The sequence below is a fragment of the Papaver somniferum genome, chromosome 6, assembly GCF_003573695.1.
Source record: "Papaver somniferum cultivar HN1 chromosome 6, ASM357369v1, whole genome shotgun sequence".
Classification (NCBI taxonomy): Eukaryota; Viridiplantae; Streptophyta; class Magnoliopsida; order Ranunculales; family Papaveraceae; genus Papaver; species Papaver somniferum.
The window spans coordinates 8,043,044-8,070,909 of NC_039363.1; the positions used below are offsets into that span (position 1 = coordinate 8,043,044).

At 43.1% G+C, this 27,866-nt stretch overlaps 2 protein-coding genes across 2 annotated transcripts; one reads left to right on the plus strand and one right to left on the minus strand.

Moving 5' to 3' along the window:
• Window positions 1-19,693: 19,693 nt before the first annotated feature.
• Window positions 19,694-24,504, plus strand: LOC113286853 (asparagine synthetase [glutamine-hydrolyzing] 2). The gene is made up of 14 exons (XM_026535482.1): window positions 19,694-19,773; window positions 19,905-20,043; window positions 20,190-20,285; window positions 20,411-20,552; window positions 21,145-21,240; window positions 21,481-21,575; window positions 21,961-22,122; window positions 22,424-22,504; window positions 22,597-22,818; window positions 23,027-23,161; window positions 23,420-23,500; window positions 23,600-23,686; window positions 23,803-23,910; window positions 24,052-24,504. Exons 1-14 carry the CDS (start codon window positions 19,694-19,696, stop codon window positions 24,292-24,294), a joined length of 1,767 nt encoding a protein of 588 aa, XP_026391267.1. The 3' UTR covers window positions 24,295-24,504.
• A 481-nt stretch (window positions 24,505-24,985) lies between these two features.
• On the minus strand, window positions 24,986-25,878 carry LOC113290422 (germin-like protein subfamily T member 2). Its single transcript, XM_026540030.1, has 2 exons — window positions 25,862-25,878; window positions 24,986-25,589 (listed from the first exon to the last, which is right to left on the minus strand). The coding sequence occupies exons 1-2, from the start codon at window positions 25,876-25,878 to the stop codon at window positions 24,986-24,988; spliced, it is 621 nt and encodes a 206-aa protein (XP_026395815.1).
• Between the last annotated feature and the right edge of the window lie 1,988 nt (window positions 25,879-27,866).

Here is a 27,866-nt window from a genome sequence, read left to right on the forward strand (position 1 = left end):
CTTGGGCCAATGCCTAAGTCATTCCATGACTTTCATTGCTTTCCTAATTCCTTCCTTGAGCTGGGATAACTTCTGAATCAAGTCTATGCAACAATATCGCATAATATTGCATGTCCTAAGTAGCCTTTCCTGTCTCAGCCATGATGGCGCTTCATCATCGAACCATGTAGCTCCATTTCCCAGGCCACTGATCTCAGTGATGCACACCATCTTGGTGCTTCACTATTGGGGACAGTTAAACTAAGATACTAAGCTATGAAATTGAAAAGTTGTTGCTACTATATCTGGGTATGGCAGTTATCAATTGTTGAACAAAGAAAGTGTGGAACTCTATACTGGAGAAATTTCAAAATAATTATTATCACCTGTTTGAAGGTGAAAACAGTTTGCTAGTTTCGGTAATTTCGTGTGATGTGGGTGAGAAACAAATCTAAACCCTAAACAATGTACTGCAAGGGAGTACTTTATATTCGAGTGATTAATCTGTACAAGTCCGACCTGAACCAAGAAATGGTCGTTCCAGACTTGCTTTGGTCACAAAGTGGAGGAGAAGGGTTGGTTTTGGGGAGGGAAGCGAAGAGAGTGTTGAGACCAGAATAGTTGATTCTGGAAGAGTAGTTGTTTTGTGACTTGTATCAGAAAGTGGGAAGCTAAAAGATGGAAAAGCTAGCAAACGTTTTCTGAGTGTTGTATGCTCCTGACCATAACTTGTTGTTCGGTGGAAATAGGTAATGCCTATTTATACAAGTCGAGTGAAACGTACTCTGGTCTCATTAAGAAACGGAAAACGGGTGAGTAAATGGGAGGAGGTGGTAACCGTTAACGCTTGGAATTGATGTTCCATAAAAGAAAGCGTTTCACCATTACTCCTTGTATTTATTAACCGCCTCATCCTTATGACACTTTCTTATAACGAACGTAGTGTACGCCGCACGTTGTAAACCGCCAAACCAATACCCAATGAGCATCCCCCAGTTTGTGACATGTGTTGATGTCTCGAGTGTTTTCGTGGAAAACATGTAGCATGTTGTTGTTGTCTGGCAAGTTGAGCATGGGAGACTTGCCGGCTCGGTGGTGACCTTCAACGGTCGAGATTTTGCATCTTAAGAGGAAGGTAGCCGTTGATTATTGCAAACTTTCGTTTGGTAGCTAGTGGCATGAAAGTATGATCAGTAGGGCTTTAATATGGCCCAGTTTAGGCGCGACCTAAAGATAGGGTTTTGTCTTTGTTTAGGCGTGGCCAAATTAGGGCCAAAGGTTGCCATGTGTTAGCTGGTAACCTTGGACGGCTAAGATCTGTATCTTAGATGAAAAAGTGGTCGTTGATTGTTGCAGGCCTTCGTTTTGATAACAACATAGGGAAGGCCGGCATGGTATGGCGCGGCAAGGTGGTTGGCATGCCATTGACACATGTAGCATGGCATTCCTTGGCGCGGTTTGGCGTGGCCAAAAGTAGGGTTTTGGGCCAAAGGTTACCATGTGTTGTTTGGCGACCTTGGACGGCTAGGATTTGCATCTAGGATGGAAGGGTGGCCGTTGATCGTCGCACGCCTTTGTTTTGGTAGCCGCATGGGGAAGGCCGGCATGGTATGGCGCGGCAAGGTGGTTGGCATGACATTGGCAAATGTGGCATGGCATGCCTTGGCGCGACTTGGCGTGGCCAAAACTAGGGTTTTGGGACAAAGGTTACCATGCATTGTTTGGCGACCTTGGACGGCTAGGATTTGCATCTAGGATGGAAGGGTGGTCGTTAATCGTCACACGCCTTCGTTTTGGTAGCCGCATGGGGAAGGACGGCATGGTGGGGCCAAGGCCAATGGCGCGGATGGCTTGGCATAGTGGGGCCAAGGGTTTGGTACAGACGGCTTGACATGGTGGGGCCAAGGCAAGGTGCGGTTGGCTTGGCATGGTGGGGCCAAGGGTTTGGCATGCCATTGGCGCATGGTGCGGCTAGTATGGTTGGGGCCAAGGCAAGGCGCGGTTGGCTTGGCATGGTGGTGCCAAGGGTTTGGCATGCCATTGGCGCATGGTGCGGCTAGCATGGTTGGGGCCAAGGCAAGGTGCGGTTGGCTTGGCATGGTGGGGGCAAGGGTTTGGCATGCCATTGGCGCATGGTGCGGCTAGGATGGTTGGCATGCCTTGGCGTGGTAGACGTGGCTGGCATGGTTTGCAATTGACACAGTGGTACGACAGGCATGGTTGGCATGCCTTGGCACGGAGATGTGGCTGGAATGGTTTGCCATTGGCACAGTGGTGCGGCTGGCATGGTTGGCATGCCTTGGCGCAGAGATGTGGCTGGCATGGTTTGCCATTGACACAGTGGTGCAGCTGGCATGGTTGGCATGCCTTGGCGCGGTAGCATGAGAATTAGGGTTTGGCATAGATGATGTCGGTCAATGTTAAGGGTTCTGCCGTGGAATATGACACATAAAAAAAAGGTACCCTGGTAATTCTTACGTAGGCATGCTGATCGATTCAATAAATGTGCTAATGGTCAAAGTGACGTCATGTCAGTTGTACGGTTTTATGATTTTAACCCTAAGCTAAAAACCACCATCAACATTAAGTCCCCTGCTTAGCTCGGAATAGGAGCATTGTTGCGAGGTAAGCGTAAGATGGTGACAGGCCAGGACAAAATCGAAATGGCAAGTCACAGAAAGATGGTCCGAAAAATCCGACTGACCTTTTCGAGAGGTAAGGAGAGTTCGTGATTCTCGTGTTGGCGGCCATGCTCGTGGTGTGGCTGGTTAGAACATGAAATGGTAGAGGCGGTTGCTGGTTGAGATGCAGATTGTCGGCTTGGCTTGGTCACGCGTCATTTTGGATGGGCTAAGGAACGCGGAGGTGCTAACTTAGCGAGCTGTTGGCGTTGTTGCGTCTTGAACGGAGCCGCTAGCGTTGGTCGGCTTGAAATGGAAGCCGCAGGCATTGTGCGGATTAGAATGGAGCGTTATCCTTGGTCGGCTTGGAATGGAGCCATCAGCATTGGTCAGCTTAGAATGGGGCCGTCAGCATTGGTCGACTTGGAATGGAGCCGCTAGCATTGGTCGGCTTGGAATGGTGGAAATGGTGATGACGCTGGAACTTCGGCTACCAAATGGTGGTGATAGCGCCTGACAACTTTGTCTAAATTATGGTTTGGCATGCCGAAATCCTAATTAGCGCTCCTTACTAGAATCGTTGTAGAATTCTCGTACGAACTCGGATTTTGACGGTCCGCCCCTCCATTCTGAATGGAAAAGAATTTCCAATCTCTCCTCGAGGGAATATTTAGGTTTTAAGCTCGTTCGGAAGGTGAAAACAGCTCGACAGTAAAATTCAGGAAGAATTGCGAGGGGATGTTGCGGGCCCGAGGTGGCATAGTCGCGCCCAGTCATCCGTTTCATGGAGCAAGAAGGAATCTTTGTTTTGTTCAAACTCTAGAAACTCCGTCCACATGAAAAGATATATTGACCTTCTTATGTTTTCTGTTGCCCGTCCGGATCCGCACCTTCATCTGCAGTGTCTCTCCAATGGATTCAAATTTATCGCATTCTTGGGACGGATGGATGAAATATGTGCTCGGCGACGACCATGTTAGGGCTAATATTGCGTTGTCGGTAAATTGCTATCAAAGTCTTTAAGGACTTTGGTCCAAGCGACATCCTTCGAACTATCTTCTGAATCTTGGACTATCCTATGGAATGGGATGCGGTGAGCAGTCCCCAGTTATACTTCTGTTTGATCCTATGGTCATGGCCGAATATGTGAATGTATCTTTGTGGCGTGCTTTTGGAGTCTTCGGTGCCTATGTACGGCTTCATGTTTCGTAAAACTTCGACAATGATGATGTTGAAATTAGAACTAACCTGGTTGAGGGGAGTGAAAGCGTCCCATGATGGTAGTCCCCATGTGTAGCATACTTTCATTGCATCGCCTTGAATTCACGTCCACGGGATTTGACGCAAGCTTATTGCACTCTTCTGGATGTGATGTTGGGATGCTCAGAATATCACATGGATGAAATATTATGGATAACGAAGAGGTAGAAAATGATAGAGTTATTTTGTTTATCATGGCTCCCTCTGTTTCTTCAGTAAAATGTTTCAGCCGCGTCTCTGGAGTTATCTCATGAATCTTTGATGGTCGTCGGGATGGACTGTGATGAGTAATGCCCAGTCGCGCCTTTCTTTAGTTTCTGAAGTTGTTTCCTCTGGGAAGGCTTGGTATCCGCCGCGGCCTCGTACAGTGTTGCAGGAGTCTTCTAGACAGAGAGGTGATGATATTCTTACACTACACCCTCGAAGAGAAGATGACTTTGTCGTGGCTATGACCTTTGGTTGACCGTGTCTTCTGAGCTTTGACACTGAAGGGATTCTGTGTAGATTCCCAATCCCCAAGTGTGGTTTGCATGTTTCTATCTTTTGTGCTCGGTGGGATTTACAGTGATTGTTACCATGGTGAAGCTCTGGCTGCTATCAACAGTTCGGCGGCTACGACAAGATCCTTAGAAAGGAGTGGAGGCTACGACATGATCCTTGGTAGGAAGTATGCGTTGAAGTGGATTCGGTTCTTGGAGAGGACGTTGAAACTTATGGAGAAAAAACGCTGAATCTTCATATTCAGATCCTGGAGCAGCTTATTGAGAGAACGTTGAAGCGGAGCGGCGGCTGGAGCGAACGTTAAAGCGAAGCGGCTGCTGAAGCGAACATCGAAGCGGAGAGGCTGCGTCAATCAGTATGCTGTCAAACTGGACACCCTTAAAGCGAACAGTGGTCAGGAGTCCCCAGTTCCATCTATCAATCGTGCTTTCCAAGAGAGGTTGGGGTTTGGGAACTGCTTCCTGGCTGAAAACAGCTGTTTTCCTGATGCAGCGCGGTTGAGGGATGCAAATATGTATTGCTGTTGTGACTTGTGGAAACATAGAATCTCACATAAATATTTCATCATAGACTGCACAGTATTGTGGGCGAAGTCCCCAGAAATCATGCATCTCCTGACAGGAAGAGAGTCTTTGTGAACTCAGGGGGGTTGCATATTTTCTTTGCTTCGATTTTGGAGAAGTCGTTCCTGATCTTTACGTGTGATGAAATTGGATTGCCGATTCCCTTCTACTGGGCGTTCAAGTGCAACGCTGGAAGGATGCAAGCTGCTAGCGCTGGAAAGATGCAAGCTGTTGTAAAGATGCAAGCTGTTGTAAAGATGCAAGCTGTTAACGCTGGAAAGATGCAAGCTGCTGGCCATGGAAAGATGCAAGATGCTGTAAAGATCCAAGCTGCTGTAAAAATGCAAGATGTTGTCAAGATGCAAGATGTTGTAAAGATCCAAGCTGTCAGCGCTGGAAAAGATGTAAGCTGCCAGCGCTGGAAGGGCTCAAGCTGTTAGCGCTGGAAAATATGTAAGTTGCCAGCGCTGGAAAGACGTAAGATGCCGGTGCTGGAAGGACGCAAGTTGTCAGCGCTGGGAAGATGCAAGCTGCCGGTGCCGGAAGGACGCATGCTGTCAGCGATGGAAAATATGCAAGATGCCGGCGCTAGAAAGATGCAAGTTGTTAGTGCTGGATCGTCTTGGAACGGGCGCTGGCTTGGCGTGGACTCTAGCTTGGATTTGGTATGGCGCGAACTGTTGGCTATGGCGCGGACTGTTGGCTTGGCGTGGCGCGGACTTGTTCTTGCGGGCCCAGTTGCCTCTTTCTATACGTAGCTCAAATAGGAATCGTTTCCTCATTCAAATTCCAAAAGTGTCTATGAAAGGGGTTGGCTTCCCTTTTTATCTCGTATCTTTGTTCTCACGTCCTGGTGTTAACGGTAGTGCAGTAACAATAAAGTGGGCAAGCATATCCCATCTATGTACTCCAGCGTTTCTCTTTCAATTCGTTTTCTTGTTTTCTCGTGTTGGTGCAAACCCTAGCCATAGGTATGCCTTCCATAAATCTGTAGAAATATTGTTCTTCTAAACTGGTGTAAACCCTAGCCGTGGGCATGCCTTTCATAAACTTGTAGAAATACTTCATCACAAACAAATCCTCTTCGAATATCACCGTAGTAACGTTGTCTACCTCATGAATAGTATGCAAAGTAGGCACGTACGGGTAGGTGACTTTTTTTTTTGAAAGGCAAACAAAGCACCTGGTTTATGGTTTGACTTGAATTGATGGATAACTGTTATCTATGAGGGTTTTGGATTATTCGTCTGGGAGTGAATTGTTTTAGGATGATGTTGTCTTGGTTTCTATTGCAAGTGACGCAAACATCCCAGGAAAACCATGGAACCGTGAGCATTGCGTGTCAGTAGAGAGCATAGAATGAAATATAACATAGATATCGGTTTCATCGTTCCCATGAAAACTTGAAGTAGTAAACCATGTATTTTTTTTAAGTAAGACTTACTCGATTTTTTCGGATCTCCTGACGAAAAATGAATCTTCCTGGTGTAAGTCCGAGTTTTGTGGGAAGCACCACCGTGATTTTGGAAAGTCCCCAGTCATCCCTGAGTTGCTTGATAACCGAGTCGTCAATCCCTGGTCGGATCGTTTGCTTCTAAACTCTGGGAAATCCCAGTCATCCCTTGACGTGTCATGATTGGTAACTTGGCCGTTTGGTAATTGAGTCGTTGATCCCTGAGAGGATCGTTTGATTCTACCACCTTGATATCTAGGTTGAAGCATGAGATCGGGAATTGGGATTTGATATTGTAACCGAGAGATTAATCTCCCACTGTGGTCGCCAATTGTTTGAGGATGAAAACAGTTTCTGCTGGTTTCGGCAATTTCATGTGATGTGGGGTGAGAAACAAATCTAAACCCTAAACAATGTACTGCAAGGGAGTACTTTAGATTCGAGAGATCAATCTGTACAAGTCCGACCTAAACCAAGAAATGACCGTTCCAGACTTGCTTCGGTCACAAAGTGGAGGAGAAGGGTTGGTTTTGGGGAGGGAAGCGAAGAGAGTGTTGAGACCAGAATAGTTGATTTTGGAAGAGTAGTTGTTTTGTGACTTGTATTAGAAAGTGGGAAGCTAACAGATGGGAAAGCTAGCAAACGTTTTCTGAGTGTTGTATGCTCCTGACCAGAACTTGTTGTACGGTGGAAATAGGTAACGCCTATTTATACAAGTCGAAGTGAAACGTACCCTGGTCTCATTAAGAAATGGAAAACGGGTGAGTAAATGGGAGGAGGTGATAACCGATAACGCTTGGAATTGATGTTCCATAAAAGAAAGCGTTTCACCATTACTCCATGTATTTATTAACCGCCTCATCCTTATGACACTTTCTTATAACGAACGTAGTGTACGCCGCACGTTGTAAACCGCCAAACCAATACCCAATGAGCATCCCCCAGTTTGTGACATGTGTTGATGTCTCGAGTGTTTTCGTGGAAAACATTTAGCATGTTGTTGTTATCTGGCAAGTTGAGCTTGGGAGACTTGCCGGCTCGGTGGTGACGTTCAACGGTCGGGATTTTGCATCTTAAGAGGAAGGTAGCCGTTGATTATTGCAACCTTTCGTTTGGTAGCTAGTGGCATGAAAGTATGATCTGTATGGCTTTAATAGGGCCCGGTTTAGGCGCGACTTAAATATAGGGTTTTGGCTTTGTTTAGGCGTCACCAAACTAGGGCCAAAGGTTTCCATGTGTTAGCTGGTAACCTTGGACGGCTAAGATCTGCATCTTAGATGAAAAAGTGGTCGCTGATTATTGCAGGCCTTCGTTTTAGTAGCCGCATAAGGAAGTCCGGCATGTAATAGCGCGGCAAGGTGGTTGGCATGCCATTGGCACATGTAGCATGGCATGCCTTGGCGCGGTTTGGCATTGCCAAAACTAGGGTTTTGGGCCAAAGGTTACCATGCATTGTTTGGCGAACTTGGACGGCTAGGATTTGCACTAGGATGGAAGGGTGGTCGTTGATCGTCGCACGCCTTTGATTTGGTAGCCGCATGGGAAAGGACGGCATGGTATGGCGCGACAAGGTGGTTGGCATGCCATTGGCAAAGGTGGCATGTTAAGCCTTGGCGCGGTTTGGCGTGGCCAAAACTAGGGTTTTGGGCCGAAGGTTACCATGCGTTGTTTGGCGACCTTGGACGGCTAGGATTTGCATCTAGGATGGAAGGGTGGCCGCTAATCGTCACACGCCTTCGTTTTGGTAGCTGCATCGGAAAGGCCGGGATGGTATGGCGCGATAAGGTGGTTGGCATGCCATTGGCACATGTGGCATGGCATGCCTTGGCGGGGTTTGGCGTGGCCAAAAGTAGGGTTTTGGGACAAAGGTTACCATGCGTTGTTTGGCGACCTTGGACGGCTAGGATTTGCATCTAGGATGGAAGGGTGCTCGTTGATCGTCGCACGCCTTCGTTTTGGTAGCCGCATGGGGAAGGCCGGCATGGTATGGCGCGACAAGGTGGTTGGCATGCCATTGGCACATGTGGCATGACATGTCTTGGCGTGGTTTGGCGTGGCCAAAACTAGGGTTTTGGGCCAAAGGTTACCATGCTTTGTTTGGCGACCTTGGACGTCTAGGATTTGCATCTAGGATTGAAGGGTGGCCGTTGATCGTCGCACGCCTTCGTTTTGGTAGCCACATAGGGAAGACCGACATGGTGGGGCCAAGGCCAATGGCGCGGATGGCTTGGCATAGTGGGGCCAAGGGTTTGGTACAGACGGCTTGGCATGGTGGGGCCAAGGCAAGGTGCGGTTGGCTTGGCATGCCATTGGCGCATGGTGCGGCTAGCATGGTTGGGGCCAAGGCAAGGCGCGGTTAGCTTGGCATGGTGGGGCCAAGGGTTTGGCATACCATTGGCGCATGGTGCAGCTAACATGGTTGGAATGCCTTGGCGCGGTAGACGTGGCTGGCATGGTTTTCCATTGGCACAGTGGTGCGACTGGCATGGTTGGCATGCCTTGGCGCGGAGATGTGGCTGGCATGGTTTGCCATTGGCACAGTGGTGCGACTGGCATGGTTGGCATGCCTTGGCGCGGAGATGTGGCTGGCATGGTTTTCCACTGACACAGTGGTGCAGCTGGAATGGTTGGCATGCCTTGGCGCGGTAGAATGAGAATTAGGGTTTGGCATAGATGATGTCGGTCAATGTTAAGGGTTCTGCCGTGGAACATGACACATAAAAAAAAAGGTACCCTGGTAATTCTTACGCTGGCATGCTGATCGATTCAATAAATGTGCTAATGGTCAAAGTGACGTCATGTCAGTTGTACGGTTTTATGATTTTAACCCTAAGCTAAAAAACACCATCAACATTAAGTCCCCTGCTTAGCTCGGAACAGGAGCATTGTTGCGAGGTAAGCATAAGATGGTGACAGGCCAGGATAAAATCGAAATGGCAAGTCACGGAAAGATGGTCCGGAGGATCCGACTAACCTTTTAGAGAGGTAAGGAGAGTTCGCAATTCTCGTGTTGGCGGCCATGCGTAAATTCTACTTGTGGTGTGGATGGTTAGACCATGAAATGGTAGAGGCGGTTGCTGGTTGAGATGCAGATTGTTGGCTTGGCTTGGTCACACGTCATTTTGGCTGGGATAAGAAACGCGGAGATGCTAGATTAGCGAGTTGTTGGAGTTGTTGCGGCTTGAACGGTGCCGTTGGCGTTGGTCGGCTTGGAATTGGAGCCGCAGGCATTGTGCGGATTAGAATGGAGCGTTGGCCTTGGTCGGCTTGGAATGGAGCTGTCAGCATTGGTCGGCTAGGAACGGGGCCGTCAGCATTGGTCGGCTTGGAATGGAGCCGCTAGCATTGGTCGGCTTGGAATGGTGGAAATGGTGATGACGCTGGAACTTCAGCTATCAAATGGTGGTGATGGCGCCTGACAACTTTGTCTAAATTATGGTTTGGCATGCCGAAACCCTAATTAGCGTTCCTTACTAGAATCGTTGTAGAATTCTCGTACGAACTCGGATTTTGACGGTCCGCCCCTCCATTCTGAACGGAAAAGAATTTACAATCTCTCCACGAGGGGATATTTAGGTTTTAAGCTTGTTCGGAAGGTGAAAACAGCTCGACAGTAAAATTCAGGAAGAATTGCGAGGGGATGTTGCAAGCCCGAGGTGGAATAGTCGCGCCAAGTCATCCGTTTCATGGAGAAAGAAGGAATCTTTATTTTGTTCAAACTCTAGAAACTCCGTCCGCATGAAAAGAGATATTGACCTTCTTCTATTTTCTCTTGCCCGTCCGGATCCGCACCTTCGTCTGCAGTGTCTCTCTAATGGATTCCAAAATTTATCACATTCTTGGGACGGATGGATGAAATATGTGCTCGGCGACGACCATGTTAGGGATAATATTGCGTTGTCGGTGAATTGCTATCAAAGTCTTCAAGGACTTTGTTCCAAGCGACATCCTTCGAACCATCTTATGAATCTTGGACTATCCTATGGAATGGGATGCGGTGAGCAGTCCCCAGTTATACTTCTGTTTGATCCTATGGTCATGGCCGAATATGTGAATGTATCTTTGTGGCGTTCTTTTGGAGTATTCGGTGCATATGTACGGCTTCATGTTGCGTAAAACTTCGACAGTGATGATGTTGAAATTAGAAATAACCTGGTTGAGGGGAGTGAAAGCGTCCCATGATGGTAGTCCCCATGTGTAGCATACTTTCATTGCATCGCCTTGAATTCATGTCCACGGGATTTGACGCAAGCTTATTGCACTCTTCTGGATGTGATGTCGGGATGCTCAGAATATCACATGGATGAAATATTATGGATAACGAAGAGGTAGAAAATGATAGAGTTATTTTGTTTATCATGGATCCCTCTGTTTCTTCAGTAAAATGTTTCAGCCGCGTATCTGGAGTTATCTCATGAATCTTTGATGGTCGTCGGGATGGACTGCGATGAGCAGTGCCCAGTCGCGCTTTTCTTTAGTTTTTGAAGTTGTTTCCTCTGGGAAGGCTTGGTATCCTCCGCGGTCTCGTAGAGTGTTGCAGGAGTCTTCTAGATAGAGAGGTGATGATATTCTTACACTACACCCTCGAAGAGAAGATGACTTTGTCGTGGCTATGACCTTTGGTTGACCGTGTCTTCTGAGCTTTGACAGTGAAGGGATTCTGTGTAGATTCCCAATCCCCAAGTGTGGTTTGCATGTTTCTATCTTGTGTGCTCGGTCGGATTTACAGTGATTGTTGCCATGGTGAAGCTCTGGCTGCTATCAACAGTTCGGCGGCTACGACAAGATCCTTAGAAAGAAGGAGTGGCTGCTACGACACGATCCTTGGCAGGAAGTAGGCGTTGAAGTGGCTTCGGTTCTTGGAGAGGACGTTGAAACTTATGGAGCAAAAACGCTGAATCTTCATATTCAGATCCTAGAGCAGCTTATTGAGAGAACGCTGAAGCGGAGCGGCTGCTGGAGCGAACGTTAAAGCGAAGCGGCTGCTGAAGCGAACATCGAAGCGGAGAGGCTGCATCAATCAGTGTGCTGTCAAACTGGACACCCTTAAAGCGAACAGTGGTTAGGAGTCCCCAGTTCCATTTATCAATCGTGCTTTCCAAGGGAGGTTGGGGTTTGAGAACTGCTTCCTGGCTGAAAACAGTTGTTTTCCTGATGCAGCGCGGTTGAGGGCTGCAAATATGTATTGATGTTGTGCCTTGGGGAAACATAGAATCTCACATAAATATTTTATCATAGACTGCACAGCTTTGTGGGCGAAATCCCCAGAAATCATGCATCTCCTGACAGGAAGAGAGTCTTTATGAACTCAGGAAGGTTGCTGATTTTCTTTGCTTCGATTTCGGAGAAGTCGTTCCTGATCTTTACGTGTGATAAAATTGGATTGCCGATTCCCTTCTACTGGGCGTTCAAGTGCAACGCTGGAAGGATGCAAGCTGTTAGCGCTGCGAAGATGCAAGCTGTTAGCGCTGGAAAGATGCAAGCTGCTGTAAAGATGCAAGCTGTTAACGCTGGAAAGATGCAAGCTGCTGTAAAGATGCAAGATGATGTAAAGATCCAAGCTGTTGTAAAGATGCAAGCTGCTGTAAATATGCAAGCTTCTGTAAAGATCCAAGCTGTCAGCGCTGGAAAAGATGTAAGCTGCCAGCGTTGGAAGGGCTCAAGCTGTTAGCGCTGGAAAATATGTAAGTTGTCGGCGCTGGAAAGACGTAAGATGCTGGTGCTGGAAGGACACAAGCTGTAAGCGCCGGGAAGATGCAAGCTACCGATGCCGGAAGGACGTAAGCCGTCAGTGCTGGAAAATATGCAAGCTGCCGGCGCTAGAAAGATGCAAGTTGTTAGTGCTGGATCGGCTTGGAATGAGCGCTGGCTTGGCGTGGACTCTAGCTTGGATTTGGTATGGCGCGAACTGTTGGCTATGGCGCGGATTGTTGGCTTGGCGTGGCGCGGACTTGTTCTTGCGGGCCCAGTTGCCTCTTTCTATACGTAGCTCAAATAGGAATCCTTTCCTCATTCAAATTCCAAAAGTGTCTATGAAAGGGGTTGGCTTCCCTTTTTATCTCGTATCTTTGTTCTCACGTCCTGGTGTTAAAGGTAGTACGGTAACAATAAAGTGGGCAAGGATATCCCATCTATGTACTCCAACGTTTCTCTTTCGATTCGTTTTCTTGTTTTCTCGTGTTGGTGCAAACCCTAGCCATAGGTATGCCTTACATAAATCTGTAGAAATATTGTTCTTCTGAACTGGTGTAAACCCTAGCCGTGGGCATGCCTTTCATAAACTTGTAGAAATACTTCATCACAAACAAATACTCTTCGAATATCACCGTAGTAACGTCATCTACCTCATGAATAGTATGCAAAGTAGGCACGTACGGGTAGGTGACTTTTTTTTTTGAAAGGCAAACAAAGCGCCTGGTTTATGGTTTGATTTGAATTGATGGATAACTGTTATCTATGAGGGTTTTGGATTATTCGTCTGGGAGTGAATTGTTTTAGGATGATGTTGTCTTGGTTTCGATTGCAAGTGACGCAAACATACCAGGAAAACCATGGAACCTTGAGCGTTGCGTGTCAGTAGAGAGCACAAAATAAAATATAACATAGCTATCGGTTTCATCATTCCCGTGAAAACTTGAATTAGTAAACCATGTATTTTGTTTAAGCAAGACTTACTCGGTTTTTTCGGATTTCCTGACGAAAAATGAATCTTCTTGGTGTAAGTCCGAGTTTTGTGGGAAGCACCGCCGTGATTTTGGAAAGTCCCCAGTCGTCCCTGAGTCGCTTGATAACCGAGTCGTCAATCCCTGGTCGGATCATTTGCTTCTAAACTCTGGGAAGTTCCCAGTCATACCTTGACGTGTCATGACTGGTAACTTGGCCGTCTGGTAACTGAGTCGTTGATCCCTGAGCGGATCGTTTGATTCTACCACCTTGATATCTAGGTTGAAGTATGAGATCGGGAATTGGGGAATTGATATTATAACCGAGAGATTAATCTCCCACTGTGGTCGCCAATTTTTTGAGGGTGAAAACATTTTCTGTTGGTTTCGGCAATTTCATGTGATGTGGGTGAGAAACAAATCTAAACCCTAAACAATGTACTGTAAGGGAGTACTTTAGATTAGAGAGATCAATCTGTACAAGTCCGGCCTAAACCAAGAAATGGACGTTCCAGACTGGATTCGTTCACAAAGTGGAGGAGAAGGGTTGGTTTTGGGGAGGGAAGCGAAGAGAGTGTTGAGACCAGAATAGTTGATTTTGGAAGAGTAGTTGTTTTGTGACTTGTATTAGAAAGTGGGAATCTAACAGATGGGAAAGCTAGCAAACGTTTTCTGAGTGTTGTATGCTCCCGACCAGAACTTGTTGTACGGTGGAAATAGGTAACTCATATTTATACAAGTCGAAGTGAAACGTACCCTAGTCTCATTAAGAAATGGAAAACGGGTGAGTAAATGGGAGGAGGTGGTAACCGGTAACGCTTGGAATTGATGTTCCATAAAAGAAAGCGTTTCACCATTACTCCATGTATTTACTAACCGCCTCATCCTTATGACACTTTCTTATAACGAGCGTAGAGTACGCCGCACGCTGTAAACCGCCAAACCAATACCCAATGAGCATCCCCCAGTTTGTGACATGTGTTGATGTCTCGAGTGCTTTCGTGGAAAACATGTAGCATGTTGTTGTTGTCTGGCAAGTTGAGCTTGGGAGATTTGCCGTCTCGGTGGTGACCTTCAACGGTCGAGATTTTGTATCTTAAGAGGAAGGTAGCCATTGATTATTGCAACCTTTCGTTTGGTAGCTAGTGGCATGAAAGTATGATCAATATGGCTTTAATATGACCCAGTTTAGGCACGGACAAAAGTTAGGGTTTTGGCTTTGTTTAGGCGCAACCAAACTAGGGCCAAAGGTTGTCATGTGTTAGCTGGTAACCTTGGACGGCTAAGATCTGCATCTTAGATGAAAAATTGGCCGTTGATTGTTGCAGGCCTTCGTTTTGGTAGCCGCATAGGGAAGGTCGGCATGGTATGGCGCGGCAAGGTGGTTGGCATGCCATTGGCACATGTAGCATGGCATGACTTGGCGCAGTTTGGTGTGGCCAAAACTAGGATTTTGGGCCAAAGGTTACCATGCGTTGTTTGGCGACCTTGGACGGCTAGGATTTGCATCTAGGATGGAAGGGTGGGCGTCGATCGTGGCACGCCTTCGTTTTGGTAGCCGCATGGGGAAGGCCGACATGGTATGGCGCGGCAAGGTGGTTGGCATGCCATTGGCACATGTGGAATGGCATGTCTTGGCGCGGTTTGGCGTGGAAAAAACTAGGGTTTTGGGCCAAAGGTTACCATGCGTTGTTTGACGACCTTGGACGGCTAGGATTTGCATCTAGGATGGAAGGGTGGTCGTAGATTGTCGCACGCCTTCGTTTTTGTAGCCGCATGGTATGGCGCGACAAGGTGGTTGGCATGCCATTGGCGCGGTTTGGCATTTCCAAAACTAGGGTTTGGGGCCAAAGATTACCATGCGTTGTTTGACGACCTTGGACGGCTAGAATTTGCATCTAGGATGGAAGGGCGGCCGTTGATCGTCGCACGCCTTCGTTTTGGTAGCCTCATGGGGAAGGCCGGCATGGTATGGCGCGACAAGGTGGTTGGCATGCCATTGGCACATGTGGCATGGCATGCCTTGGCGCCGTTTGGCGTGACCAAAACAAGGGTTTGGGGCCAAAGGTTACCATGTGTTGTTTGGCGACCTTGTACGGCTAGGATTTGCATATAGGATGGAATGGTGGTCGTTGATCGTCGCACGCCTTCGTTTTGGTAGACGCATAGGGAAGGCCGGCATGGTGGGGCCAAGGCCAATGGCGCGAATGGCTTGGAATGTGGGGCCAAGGGTTTGGTACGGACGACTTGGCATGGTGGGGCCGAGGAAAGGTGCGGTTGGCTTGGCATGGTGGGGCCAAGGGTTTGGCATGCCCTTGGCGCATGGTGCGGCTAGCATGGTTGGGTCCAAGGCAATGCGCGATTGGCTTGGCATGGTGGGGCCAAGGGTTTGGCATGCCATTGGCGCATGGTGCGAATAGAATGGTTGGCATGCCTTGGTGCGGTAGACGTGGCTGGCATGGTTTGCCATTGGCACAGGGGTGCGGCTGGCATGGTTGGTATGCCTTGGCGTGGAGATGTGGCTGGCATGGTTTTCCATTGGCACAGTGGTGCGTCTGGCATGGTTGGCATGCCTTGGCGCGGAGATGTGGCTGACATGGTTTGCCATTGGCACAATGGTGCGGATGGCATGGTTGGAATGCCTTGGCGCGGAGATGTGGCTGACATGGTTTGCTATTGGCACATTGGTGCGGCTGGCATGGTTGGCATGCCTTGGCGTGGAGATGTGGCTAGCATGGTTTGCCATTGGCACATTGGTGCGGCTGGCATGGTTGGCATGCCTTGGCACGGTAACATGAGAATTAGGGTTTGGCATAGATGATATCGGTCAATGTTAAGGGTTCTGCCGTGGAACATGACACATAAAAAAAAGGTACCCTGGTAATTCTTACGTAGGCATGCTGATCGATTCAATAAATATGCTAATGGTCAAAGTGACGTCATGTCAGTTGTACGGTTTTACGATTTTAACCCTAAACTAAAAACCACCATCAACACCACCATAGAGGTGAAAATACTAACCGAAGTTGATAGAGTCATTCTGATCAAGACTTCCTTTGCAAACTTCCCTATCTATTACATGTTTAACTTTCCACTTTAAATTTTACAGTTGAAAACATGAGATTAAGATTATATCATAATCCCTCCGTACCTATTATATAGGCAAAATTTTGGATTTTGCTTGTCCTCATTAGATAGGCGGAATCTTATTTCCAAGATAAATTTTCCCACACATACCCTTATTTATGATACATAGGTAATTGTTTTGAGAATAAGACAAAGGGCAAGACAAGAAAAAACATACAAAATTATGAATACCAAGTAGTTTTCTTAATCTAAGAGAATTGTCTCTCTCCGCTTATATATGTGGTACGGAGGGAGTACTTCTTATTGGGGGCTTCTAGGGAAATGAATAAAATCTGTTGGACATCCTAGCAGAAGATATGTAGACCCAAAAAGAGGCCCCGAAATAACATTAATAAGCTCGTATTACTAGACATGGGGATATATAATAATGAAATATTGTAACCATGGAAGAAAGTTATATAAGGGGAATGGAGGGCGATAATGAAGATATTTGACAATAAATCATTTTTAAGCGTTAAGAACCAAGTAGTTAATCTGGACCTATTCCTCCAAAACACCAGGGTTAAAGCAAATCCAACTATAGAAAGTTGAAGCACCAAAGAAAAAAAAAACCTCGTTTAATTGGGGGCCCCTAAAAATAATTAGGGGCCCTACACTACAGGATAAGAAGGATTATGAAATAGCAAATATGGGTTATCCCTTATCTCATTTTTTTAAATGGCTAAACTACCCCTAAATGATTAGTGTTAATGATTAGTTAAGTTAAGTTAATTAGTTTGTTTAAGTTAAAATCAGATTTAGGAGTTAAAATTTGGGGGGGGGGGGGGGAAAGGTAGTGGTTTTGTGTGTTGAGAAGAAGAAGATGAGTTTTTGTGGGGGAAAATTAAGGTTTTTAGAAATGAGTGGTTGTAGTGAAGGAAATGATGTTGGTGAAGCTTCAAATAACAAACATGATTGTGTTGAAGGTGATACTGTCTCAACTATTGGATGTTTGATGAAGAGATGTTAATAGAGGAAGCCATGACTATTGGTACAAATGAAGGAACCAACCCTCAAAATAAGGAACCCCAAGCTCAAAATAATCAGGTAAACATCTTATACCCTTCGATTTGTGTGTTTGTTGCTCCAAGTGGTCAAATCATCCCACTATGGAACAACTCAGTGTAAGGGTCGTCAGAGTCGGGGGTGTATACCCAAACGACTCTATGAGGTCGTCAATATATTGACACTACTAATAACGACCCAAACCTGCAACTTTTCCAGGTTATGAAAAATCGTTAGGGTAGTGTGATACAGATTGACGACCCTTTTTAGCTAAGTCACCCAGAGTCGTAATGTTTTTTGGTTAACACATGAACGACTCTAAAACCAAAACTCCCTGTAAAATGTAACACTTAGAGTCGTCATACTTGTAGTCATACGGTCTGGATCAGACCAGGGACATACACAAAAAAGAAACATACATAAAAAAGGAACAAATCAGTTGAGTATTTCATGCTATCAGAACAAGGGTCGTCACTTTATTCTTTAAAACAGAAACGACTCTAATAGAAAACATGACGACACTAACAAATAATGTGACGACCCTATCAATATTTTGGACAGTGAGAATTTCGCAACTAGGGTCGTTAACTAAGAGTAACGACTCTAATCCAAACCATAAGAGTTCAATGACGACTCGAATATATATATTGACGACACTTCTAATTTTTAAGATAGAGAGACTGTTGTTAGCAGAATTAAGGTCGTCAATAGATTCGATTACAGAGATAACGACCCAAATCTAGGGTAAAAAATTGTAGTAGCAGAATTAGGATCGTTAACTTAAACATCATATAGCTTAACGATCTTTCATAGAGTTAACATGCATATGAAGAATCGTTAGGGTTTAAGAAAATACAGAGTAACGACCCACTCACCGTAACTGAAAAAAATCGGTTCCAGACCTTAATTTCACAATCAAAATCCAAGAAAAAAATCAAAACAAAGGAGGGTCTTAGTTCGCTTACTTTCTAATCGGTGCCACTTCTTCTTTTAATTCTCTTCACGGATTAAAGTTTTTCGTATCGACGATTACGATGATGAACCGACGAAGATTTTTTTTTTTTTTTTTTATCGTTAATGAAGGAAGGAGGAGAACTCGGGTGGAAGAGGAAGGGAGGGGAGGATAGATTTTTAAATAGTAAGGGTAAAATAATAATTTCACCATTTTTTGGAATCCTCCAGAAATTTTTGGTGTGGATATAAATTGGCCAGGCCCCTAATTTAGGAGGCCCATTCAAACGAGGAAAAAAAAAACTCTTTCAGTTTCAGCGAAAGCAAATGTGGCCAACAGCAAGTAATGTGCTTCAGTTTCCAAACATACCATACCATCCTTGACGTAGGTAGGTGGGTCACAGAATATTCAAATATTTTTCTATCCACAGACAGAATCTTTTGATTTTTCAGTATGCGTATCTTCAGAATCTGCAATTTCATCCGTTAGATCAACATCAACCCCTAAAAATTTGTACTTTTAGTTTGATCATCAGTCCATAATAAGATATAACCGGAGCTAGTCAAGAAAAGATTTAGTGGCGAATCATACGCGCGAAAAGCCAATTCCACCACCGAGCTGCGGGACAACTGTGTCTATGCTGGCGCTTCCAGAGTTGCGACATGGAATCCCTTTGTCCTCTTTCCTGTCTTTGTGGCTCTATTTTTGCGCCCTCAAGCCAAAAAACAAGATTGCCTCCATATCTAGCGCACACATATATATCCAACTCCAGCTGGACCATTCTCTCGTATGGTGGTCATACCATATAGCATGGGAGTGTTTTTTTACTTTCTCTTTTTGGGTCCGGAGGATCCTATTATATGTACACTCCCGTTTGATGTCATCTCATTCGATCTCAAGTAACTATCAACCAGTTTAACCATCTCACATTTAAGAATTTCGTCCTGTAAAATCAAATGAAAGGGACAAAACTAATAACAACGTAATTAAGACCCAGAAAATAGACCAGAATTCTACGGGAGGTTTGGGTATTCCTGCAAAAACCTTTAAAATGAACTCATTTGCCCAGCACTTATATCCCAGTATTAGAGAAGCTTCCCAGACTACTATCAGAACCTTTCTTACGGGTGAGGAGAATTGTTGCGTCAAAATTGAGATCGGGTCCTCGTAGTTAAGAAATGGAAAAAATTTACTACCAAAATGTAACAAAATATAGATTTACCATAAAAGAGAAAATGGAATCTGCCAGGAATCTCGCTCCAAGTGATTGGTGGTGAGTCTGTGAGTGTGGCAGTCCAGTCATACAAAAAGGAATCAGTCAGCCAGCCAGCCAGCCAATCTCTCTCCTTCCTAAAACCCCCATAATTTCTTCCATCTTAAAAAACCCTAATTAACACTAGTGGGAGAGCCAGAACTAATTTAATAATCAAAGCGCTCAGGATTCGATGGCTGTGATGAAAAGTTAAGATTCAATCCTGACTCTATTTGTCTTCTTCATCTTCTCCAAAGGTTTTACTCCAGAATCAGTGAAGCACAGAGAGCAGTCAGAGTAGAGATAATAGAAAAGAAAGATGTGTGGAATCCTTGCGGTTTTCGGTTGTGTTGATAACTCTCAGGCTAAGCGTTCCAGAATCATCGAACTCTCTCGAAGGTGCTGATTTTGAATCTCATTCTTCTCAATTTCATTTTTCACTGGAGATTTCATCCCTTAAACTTCTTTTTAGAATATCACGATTTTGAAATTGATTTTTTGGTGGTGTGATTTTTGGGAAATGTATGTAGGTTAAGACATAGAGGTCCAGATTGGAGTGGATTACATTGTCATCAAGATTGTTATCTTGCTCATCAACGTTTGGCTATCGTAGATCCTGCTTCTGGTGATCAACCTCTTTACAATGAAGACAAATCTATCATCGTCACGGTATATATCTTTATCTTATCTATCTTCTGTTATCATATTCATTTTTGATTGTTACTCTATCTGCAATGATACCGTTGTTAAGTTATTGTGGACTTTCTGAACATAGATTCGACTTTGCGGATGACTTACATAGTTGTGTTATCTAGGTTAACGGGGAGATTTATAACCATGAAGAATTGAGGGCAAAGTTGAAGAATCATAAATTCAGAACTGGAAGTGATTGCGAAGTTATTGCTCATCTTGTAAGTAATCATTGGAGTTTTGATTTGCTCATTCCCGGGGACTGTTAGATTGTTTATGGACCTAATTTGAATAATCTGGAAAGCTGAAACTGGAATTGATTTATTTGTTCTTTTGTTTGTGACAGTATGAAGAATATGGAGAGAATTTTGTGGATATGTTGGATGGGATGTTCTCTTTTGTCCTTCTTGACACCCGAGACAAAAGTTTCATTGCTGCTAGAGATGCTATTGGGATTACACCGTTATACATGGGTTGGGGTCTTGATGGTATGTACATTTGGCACTCAAGAGTTGTATTCTCCTTACTAATTGGTGCTTACTATGCTAATTTTTCTTGACTTTATGTAGTTTTCTCTATATAAAATGTCCTAGACTGATTTTCACTGTTGTTTGAGGTCACATCTGCCAGTAAGATGCGAGTTACCGCAAAACCACATCATATCACCCTTGAGCTTCCATCGACATACTTTAGCATAGAAGAAGATATTCGTTTTAACTTACTTAAGAAATGATGTTAGGAAATTCAAGTATTCTTGATGATTTGGCAAACATTTTTCCAGTTTAATCTATTTCATTTTGTCAGAAAGCTGCTTGAGACTTGAGAGTTCTCGCTTTTGAATTTATCGCTTTAGATCATTAAACACTCTGCGTACTCATTATCTCTTTAAGGTTGCTAGTGAAGGTCTCACATTCTTGATCCTTGAAAGATCTTTCACAGGACAATCTTTGTTCAAATAAGACATATCCACTGTTTACTTTTGCCTGCATTCTTACCTAGTATACTTTGTCCATGACTTTCATAGTGGAATGTGCAAACAACACAAGATATTCTCTTATTACAAATTGCTGTCTTTGTCAGGATCAATTTGGTTTGCTTCTGAAATGAAAGCTTTGAGTGATGACTGTGAGCGTTTCACGTCCTTTCTTCCTGGGCATATATATTCTAGCAAAACTGGTAAGCTATCTATTTATTTATTGTGGAACTTCGCTAAATTAATGATAACTGAATATGAAGTTAATACACTTGCTGTTACTATAAATACAGGCTCAATTTTTCTTTTCACAAGTCTTCTTTTACCTTTGCAAGACAAGTATGCAAATTTGATGTTTCTAAAATCTGAAATCTAGTAACATCATACCCATTTAACTTTAGTCCAGATTTGGGATATAACTGAGTTTTTTTTTTACCATGCAGGAGAGCTTAGGCGGTGGTACAACCCACCTTGGTTTGCAGAAAACACACCATCAACTCCTTATGATCCTTTGGTTTTACGGGAGGCCTTTGAGAAGGTATGCTCTGAACTTTAATTGCAGTTCAAATTCTAAGTTGTTTCAAACTAGAAGTGATGAACCTTCAGGAAAAAAATTGTATACATAATGCTCAATCGCTTAGTTCTAAAGAACATCGTCAACTAAACATAAGGCTATGGGTAAATATTTAGTTTGGCCGACCAGTGAATTTTAGCTTAGTATTGTTAGAGTTTCATTTCATTTGATGTCTTTTCAAGCTTCCTAGACTCAGTATGAAGATTGGCCAATGGGTTTTGGTTAGAAGTATGGCTTTGAATTGCAGACCTTCTAATTCTAAAACAGCAAGTACCTGTAAGCTTAAGAAAAATAAGGAGGAGCTAATGCAAGGAGGAAGATCTAATTGTGTGTTCTGTCATCCTTTCAGGCTGTGAAAAAAAGGCTGATGACAGATGTTCCATTTGGTGTTCTTTTATCTGGAGGACTTGATTCATCACTTGTTGCGTCTGTAGCTTCTCGCTACTTGGCAGAATCAGAAGTTGCTAAGCAGTGGGGATCACAGCTGCATACGTTCTGCATCGGATTAAAGGTTGGATAATGAGTCTTAAACTCCATAGATACATCATTCTGCTTATAAAGTTACCGATGAAATGGTGAAACATCCAGTAAAACTATCCTCTGTTTAAGACCTGTGTCCTCTTGATTTTACGATTTTCATCTCTAACATATCTATTATATATCTCAATAAAAAGCCCGTTATAAGGTTTCTTATGAACATGGTATTTTATTGTCTCCCTCTTTACTTTAGTGCATTACATTTCAACATCCGTAGGTTGTCCTTTCCTCAAATTTGGTAGATTGTCGTTTCCTTATACATTTTCTTTATTCAGGGTTCTCCAGATCTCAAAGCTGGCAGAGAAGTTGCAGATTATCTTGGTACCCATCATAATGAGTTTACCTTCACAGTCCAGGTAATTTTGATGGCCACGGTCTAATGCTATATACCATGTTGAGGACTTCAGAGTCCAGGATTGTGATTTAAGTTTTGTCTTTGCTATAACAGGAAGGGTTAGATGCACTTGAGGAGGTCATTTACCATGTTGAAACATATGATGTGACCACCATCAGAGCCAGCACACCAATGTTTCTAATGTCCAGGAAGATTAAGTCCTTGGGTGTAAAGATGGTTCTTTCAGGGGAAGGTTCGGATGAAATTCTCGGTGGTTATTTATATTTCCACAAGGCTCCAAACAAGGATGAGTTCCATCAAGAAACATGTCGGAAGGTATTGCGCACAATTTTTCCGTTTAGCCATTGTTTTGAGATCTCAAAACAATTTCGGATGAGCTACAGTTTTCCTTTTGCTCTTGAATTTCAGTCGGTATCCTTGCAGTTTTCTTCAGCCACAGGAAATAAAATCAGTGTTACTTTTTTTTTGTTTCCGATATCATGATGAATCTTATAATTGGATTATGTTTGCTTATATCACACAGATTAAAGCTTTGCATCTGTATGATTGTCTGAGGGCTAACAAGTCAACATCAGCTTGGGGTCTAGAAGCTCGTGTACCCTTCTTGGATAAACAGTTCATTAACATTGCAATGGACATTGATCCAGAGTGGAAAATGGTAAACACAAATATGCTCATTTCAGAGTTCAGTCTCTTGAGAAGTTTGTCATAATTACTGAAATATGATAATTTTTCTGTTTCTTTTTGTCTTCTCATTTAATGTTTAGAAGCTTTGCTGCCTATTCTTCAACTTGCATTTTCTATTTAAACGCCTGATTGATTTGACTTTTTATCGTGTTTCTTGGATTAAAAATGAAATTAAAGTAGACAGATGAGTTCAAAGATTTGATAAACCATGTGAATTAATCAATTACAGATACGACCAGATCTTGGTAGAATCGAGAAGTGGGTCCTTCGTAATGCATTTGATGATGAACAGAAGCCATACCTGCCAAAGGTTTGTGAACTGTAAAATTCTTCTACCCAGTGTAATTCATTTGTCTGAACTTGTTGTATACAATTTCGAGATACTAAAACATTTTTCTCCTCTCTTCAGCACATATTGTACAGGCAAAAGGAGCAGTTCAGTGATGGAGTAGGATATAGCTGGATTGACGGACTGAAAGATCATGCAAATGCACATGTACTTCATCCACCAATTTTGATAAAATAAAATCTGTGGTCTCATAGGAAGTTGAAAATCAATCTTGATATAAACCCAAACAACATTTGAATTCTTGAAATGCTTGTCTTTTACAGGTTACCGATGCAATGTTGGCTCAAGCAGGCTATGTTTATCCTGAAAATACTCCTCCCACGAAAGAAGCGTACTACTACAGAACTATCTTTGAAAAGTTCTTCCCCAAGGTGAACTTTCCCTTTTCTCTTACATTTTGTATATATTCCTCTTTTAAACCTCTATACTTTGGCAGTCATTGCCAATTCTATGGATCTGCCAGAATAGAATTAGTGATTGGACCAAAAGTTCTTTTTTTTTGTTTTTGACAGAATGCTGCTAGGTCAACCGTTCCAGGAGGACCAAGTGTGGCATGCAGTACAGCTAAAGCAATGGAGTGGGATGCAGAATGGTCGAAGAACCCTGATCCATCTGGCCGTGCAGCTCTTGGTGTTCATGCTGCTGCCTACGAAGAAGTGAAACCATCTGCACTACCCAAGAGTGCTACTCCACTGAGTGATCTTCCGCATAAAGTTCAGGCTGGCACTATCGAGTCAGTGGCAACTGTTGTCTGACAGAGTGTACCTGTGCATGCATCACAGACTTAAAAACTATTAGATTTAGATTGTCATTTGGATTATTTCTTTAGAAAATGATAGTAAAATTTGATTATCTGCTTTTTTTAGATTTAAACAGTTTTGTTTTTTCTTTATCTTTCGTTAAGATTATGTTGTCTCTGTACATTTTCTCTAGTGCCCAATAGAACCGCCGTTTGTTTTCTTACATTTTCAACATAGTAGTATCTTCAGGCCGGATCAACGATGAACGAAGTGTGTGCACAACGATTTTCAGCTTCTTTTGTCATAAAAACTATTCGACCAGGAAAAAGCTTCCAATAGTTGGGAACTTGCATTTTACCAAACCCTTCATCCTAGTGGCAACGTGGTGGTCATCTAAGGAGGAGTCTTGAGAAACAAACTTCTTGGTGGATTAAAAACGAGAACGGCCCAGAACTGTAAGCCTGTTCATGAAAAACTCAGTGCATGAATGCATCGTAAGATTTATGGAAAGCCAAATCAATTTGGGAATTTGATTCATAAATAAAGAAAGGGGAAGAGTCCCTTATTACAAAAAAAACAAATAAGAAAGTTACATAGTCCTGCTCATAGACAGGAAGGACTGCACACACACACGAGACCTATCTTTCCAATTGTTGCAATAGCCAAAGAACCAGTGAGAGCATGCATTCACTAGCTACTTTTTTGTTTAGTTAAACTTGGACTTTATGAGAGCGATGACGGCCTCACCAACTTGGAAGTTCTTAGCCAAAATATCGTTAGGAATTGTTGGGTTAGAAGCAAAGAGGTTATAAGGAATTGATGCAAATCCTGGAAGTTGACTATTGAAAGTAGATATCACAACAGCCTTTTCATGTCGTACGTTTATCGCGAAGTGCACAAGTCCTCTAGGAATAATAGACAACTCTCCAGCTTTCATAACCTTTGCATACAGAACACTAGTAGTACTTACGAACCCAAAAAGGACTTCCCCTTTTATGACAAAATTAGCTTCAGATGCTCGAGGGTGTGTGTGAATTTGAACAATTCCACCGGCTGCAAGTTCGATCAGGTTTATCGAAAGTCCTAGTGTGTTTAACCCAGGGAAGGTGGTAACATCACCCAGTCTCACTCCAATCCCTAAGGGATTTGCGGTGCTCGCTTCATCCATCAATCCGCTATAGAAGAAATCATTTGATGTAACTTTAGACATTGGCTTGCAAGGGAACCCATTCAGAATAGTTGTGGAGTTCAAGTCAGCAACACAAAAGTCTTGTAGCGGGTAAAAGATAGGATCAACGTTAAACACAGAACTAGGAAGAATGAAGATGTAGTTTTAGTGTTAAACTTGGCAGCCATGGCTTTCTTTCTTTTTTGATGGTTCTGCTAGATGGAAATGTTTTCGAGTTTACTATGAAAATCATGTTACTTATGCCATTATTTATATAGGTTTTCAACCTATCGGGTTGCCCCCTTTCTGGTGTCTATAAAGGTAAACGACCTTTCGAAAAGCAAACTCAAAAAGGAAAGATATATTTACATCCATAAAAGGAAAGATATATTTACTATATCAAAGGAGACATACCAATATGGGAAACTCATCATAACTCCAGTATTCCTTCCTTTTTTTCTTTTTCTTTTTTTGTATTGCAGCAACACTAACTGAATCAAATATTCCATAATTTTGCTTTTTTGTTACCCAAAATAGTTATAGAATCAGCAATGCGCGCTTATGTTATTAAATACTATACTGGCATGCACTATAGTATTCTACTTGAAGTGCGTATTTCACTCTCAGGTAACCACTGTCAAATTTGTTGAAGTAGTGGAGATTGTTGAGATCAGTTCCTAGAGAATTGGGTATCAATATAGAAGTTTGTTTGTGAAGCTGGTGGCCTGAATTCTAAACAAGCATCTAATTGTCTGTATTAGGAATAATGTAAATGTCTGTCAAAGTCGATGACGATGGGCTTTGTGTATTAGTCTTCCAGCAGGTCAACTGTCATAGACAAAGTCCTATTTCGGACATCATTAAATATGTCTGAATTCTATTATCTGTATATCGTTTTTCATTAACAGAAATACAATCCTCTTTCTCTCTATCTTTCATTCTAATTTTCTTGATTATCAATAGACCACTTCAATTCTAATGGTATCATACTAAGTAACGATCCTATTTTTTATTCAATAATCAAAGCTTAACAGCTTTTCTCAATGATTTTTGAGATATTTTGTAAAAGGGTCGTTGTTTATGGTGGAATTAGGGTCTGGGTCGTAGAACATACCGGTGATGCGTTAGAGTCGTAGAATAACTTCGACCGTCGACTTTTTTACCAAAATGCCCTCTTAAATGATTAAATGACAAAGCATTGTAACCCAGTTAAAAACATAACTGTTTATTGACAGACATTTCAACAAATGCAATTTGATTTCTGTGCATTCAAACATCTTCCAAACATCTTCATTTACAATTTGATTTCTGTGCATTCAAACATCTTCCAATGCAATTTGATTTCTGTGCATTTCTATACGTCCATTAAATTTATGTATGTTACATAGAAGCATTGGATCAAAGTATGAAGTATCACGTGTGAGATTCATTTACAAAATTGAACTTCATGGTGCAAAGTTGAGTCACTGAAATGTCAATGTAGAAATGTAAGGGAGCCTATGTTCTTGAAGGAAAAACCGTATGTAATATTTCTATAATCATCGTTTGTGTCCATACATCCGGATCAACATGATTACACTTCACCTGCCACAAATAAACTCCAACTAAATCTTCACGAGAGCATTTCTATAATGGCCATTGGTATCCAGGTCACAGAGCTTCTTGTAGAAATACCAAGACTGTCGAAAAATAAACCAAGATATTATGAAGAAGATAGAAGGGATCAACAAGTGTTATTGATACAAGCAATATGGATCAATTATGAGAGTTGACATAGTACGGTTGGATCAACTGATACAGCTGACACGATGTGAATGGATCAACAAGTATTGTTGACATGGTGGTACGGTATTTAGAAGTTTACTTGGGTTGCAAGTATTGCTGGTTTCAGAGTTTGTTTACGTGAGAGTTTTCTAGAAGAGTCTTTGTTACTTGAGAGTCAAGTTTGTTAATCATATAAATAGGTTGTTGAGCCATGAGTCGTATTACATCAATTAAGAGAAGTATTGTTTGAGTTTAGTTTTTGTGTTCTTTCATTAAGTCTTTGATATCAGATTTTCTACATTTGGTATCAGAGCACTGATACCAGGTTCTAGGGCTGTGGGTATGAGTGTTTGAGTTGAAGAAGATGACGAGTTTAAGTTCGATTAAGGTACCAGTGTTTCAAGGTAAAAACATTGAACACTGGAGGTCGCAGATGGAGAATATTTTCATATACCAGGAGGTATATGGGATATCGTGAAAGATGGTTATGTAGAACCAGCATAAGGAATAGTACTTGAAGGAGCTGCGCAAACTCTTTTGACTGAAAACAGAAAGAAGAATTCCAAAGCTAAATATATTCTTCATCAGGGTATTCATGAGTCTCTCATGGATAGAGTTATTTACATCAAAGAAGTTAAAAGAGCATGGGATGGTT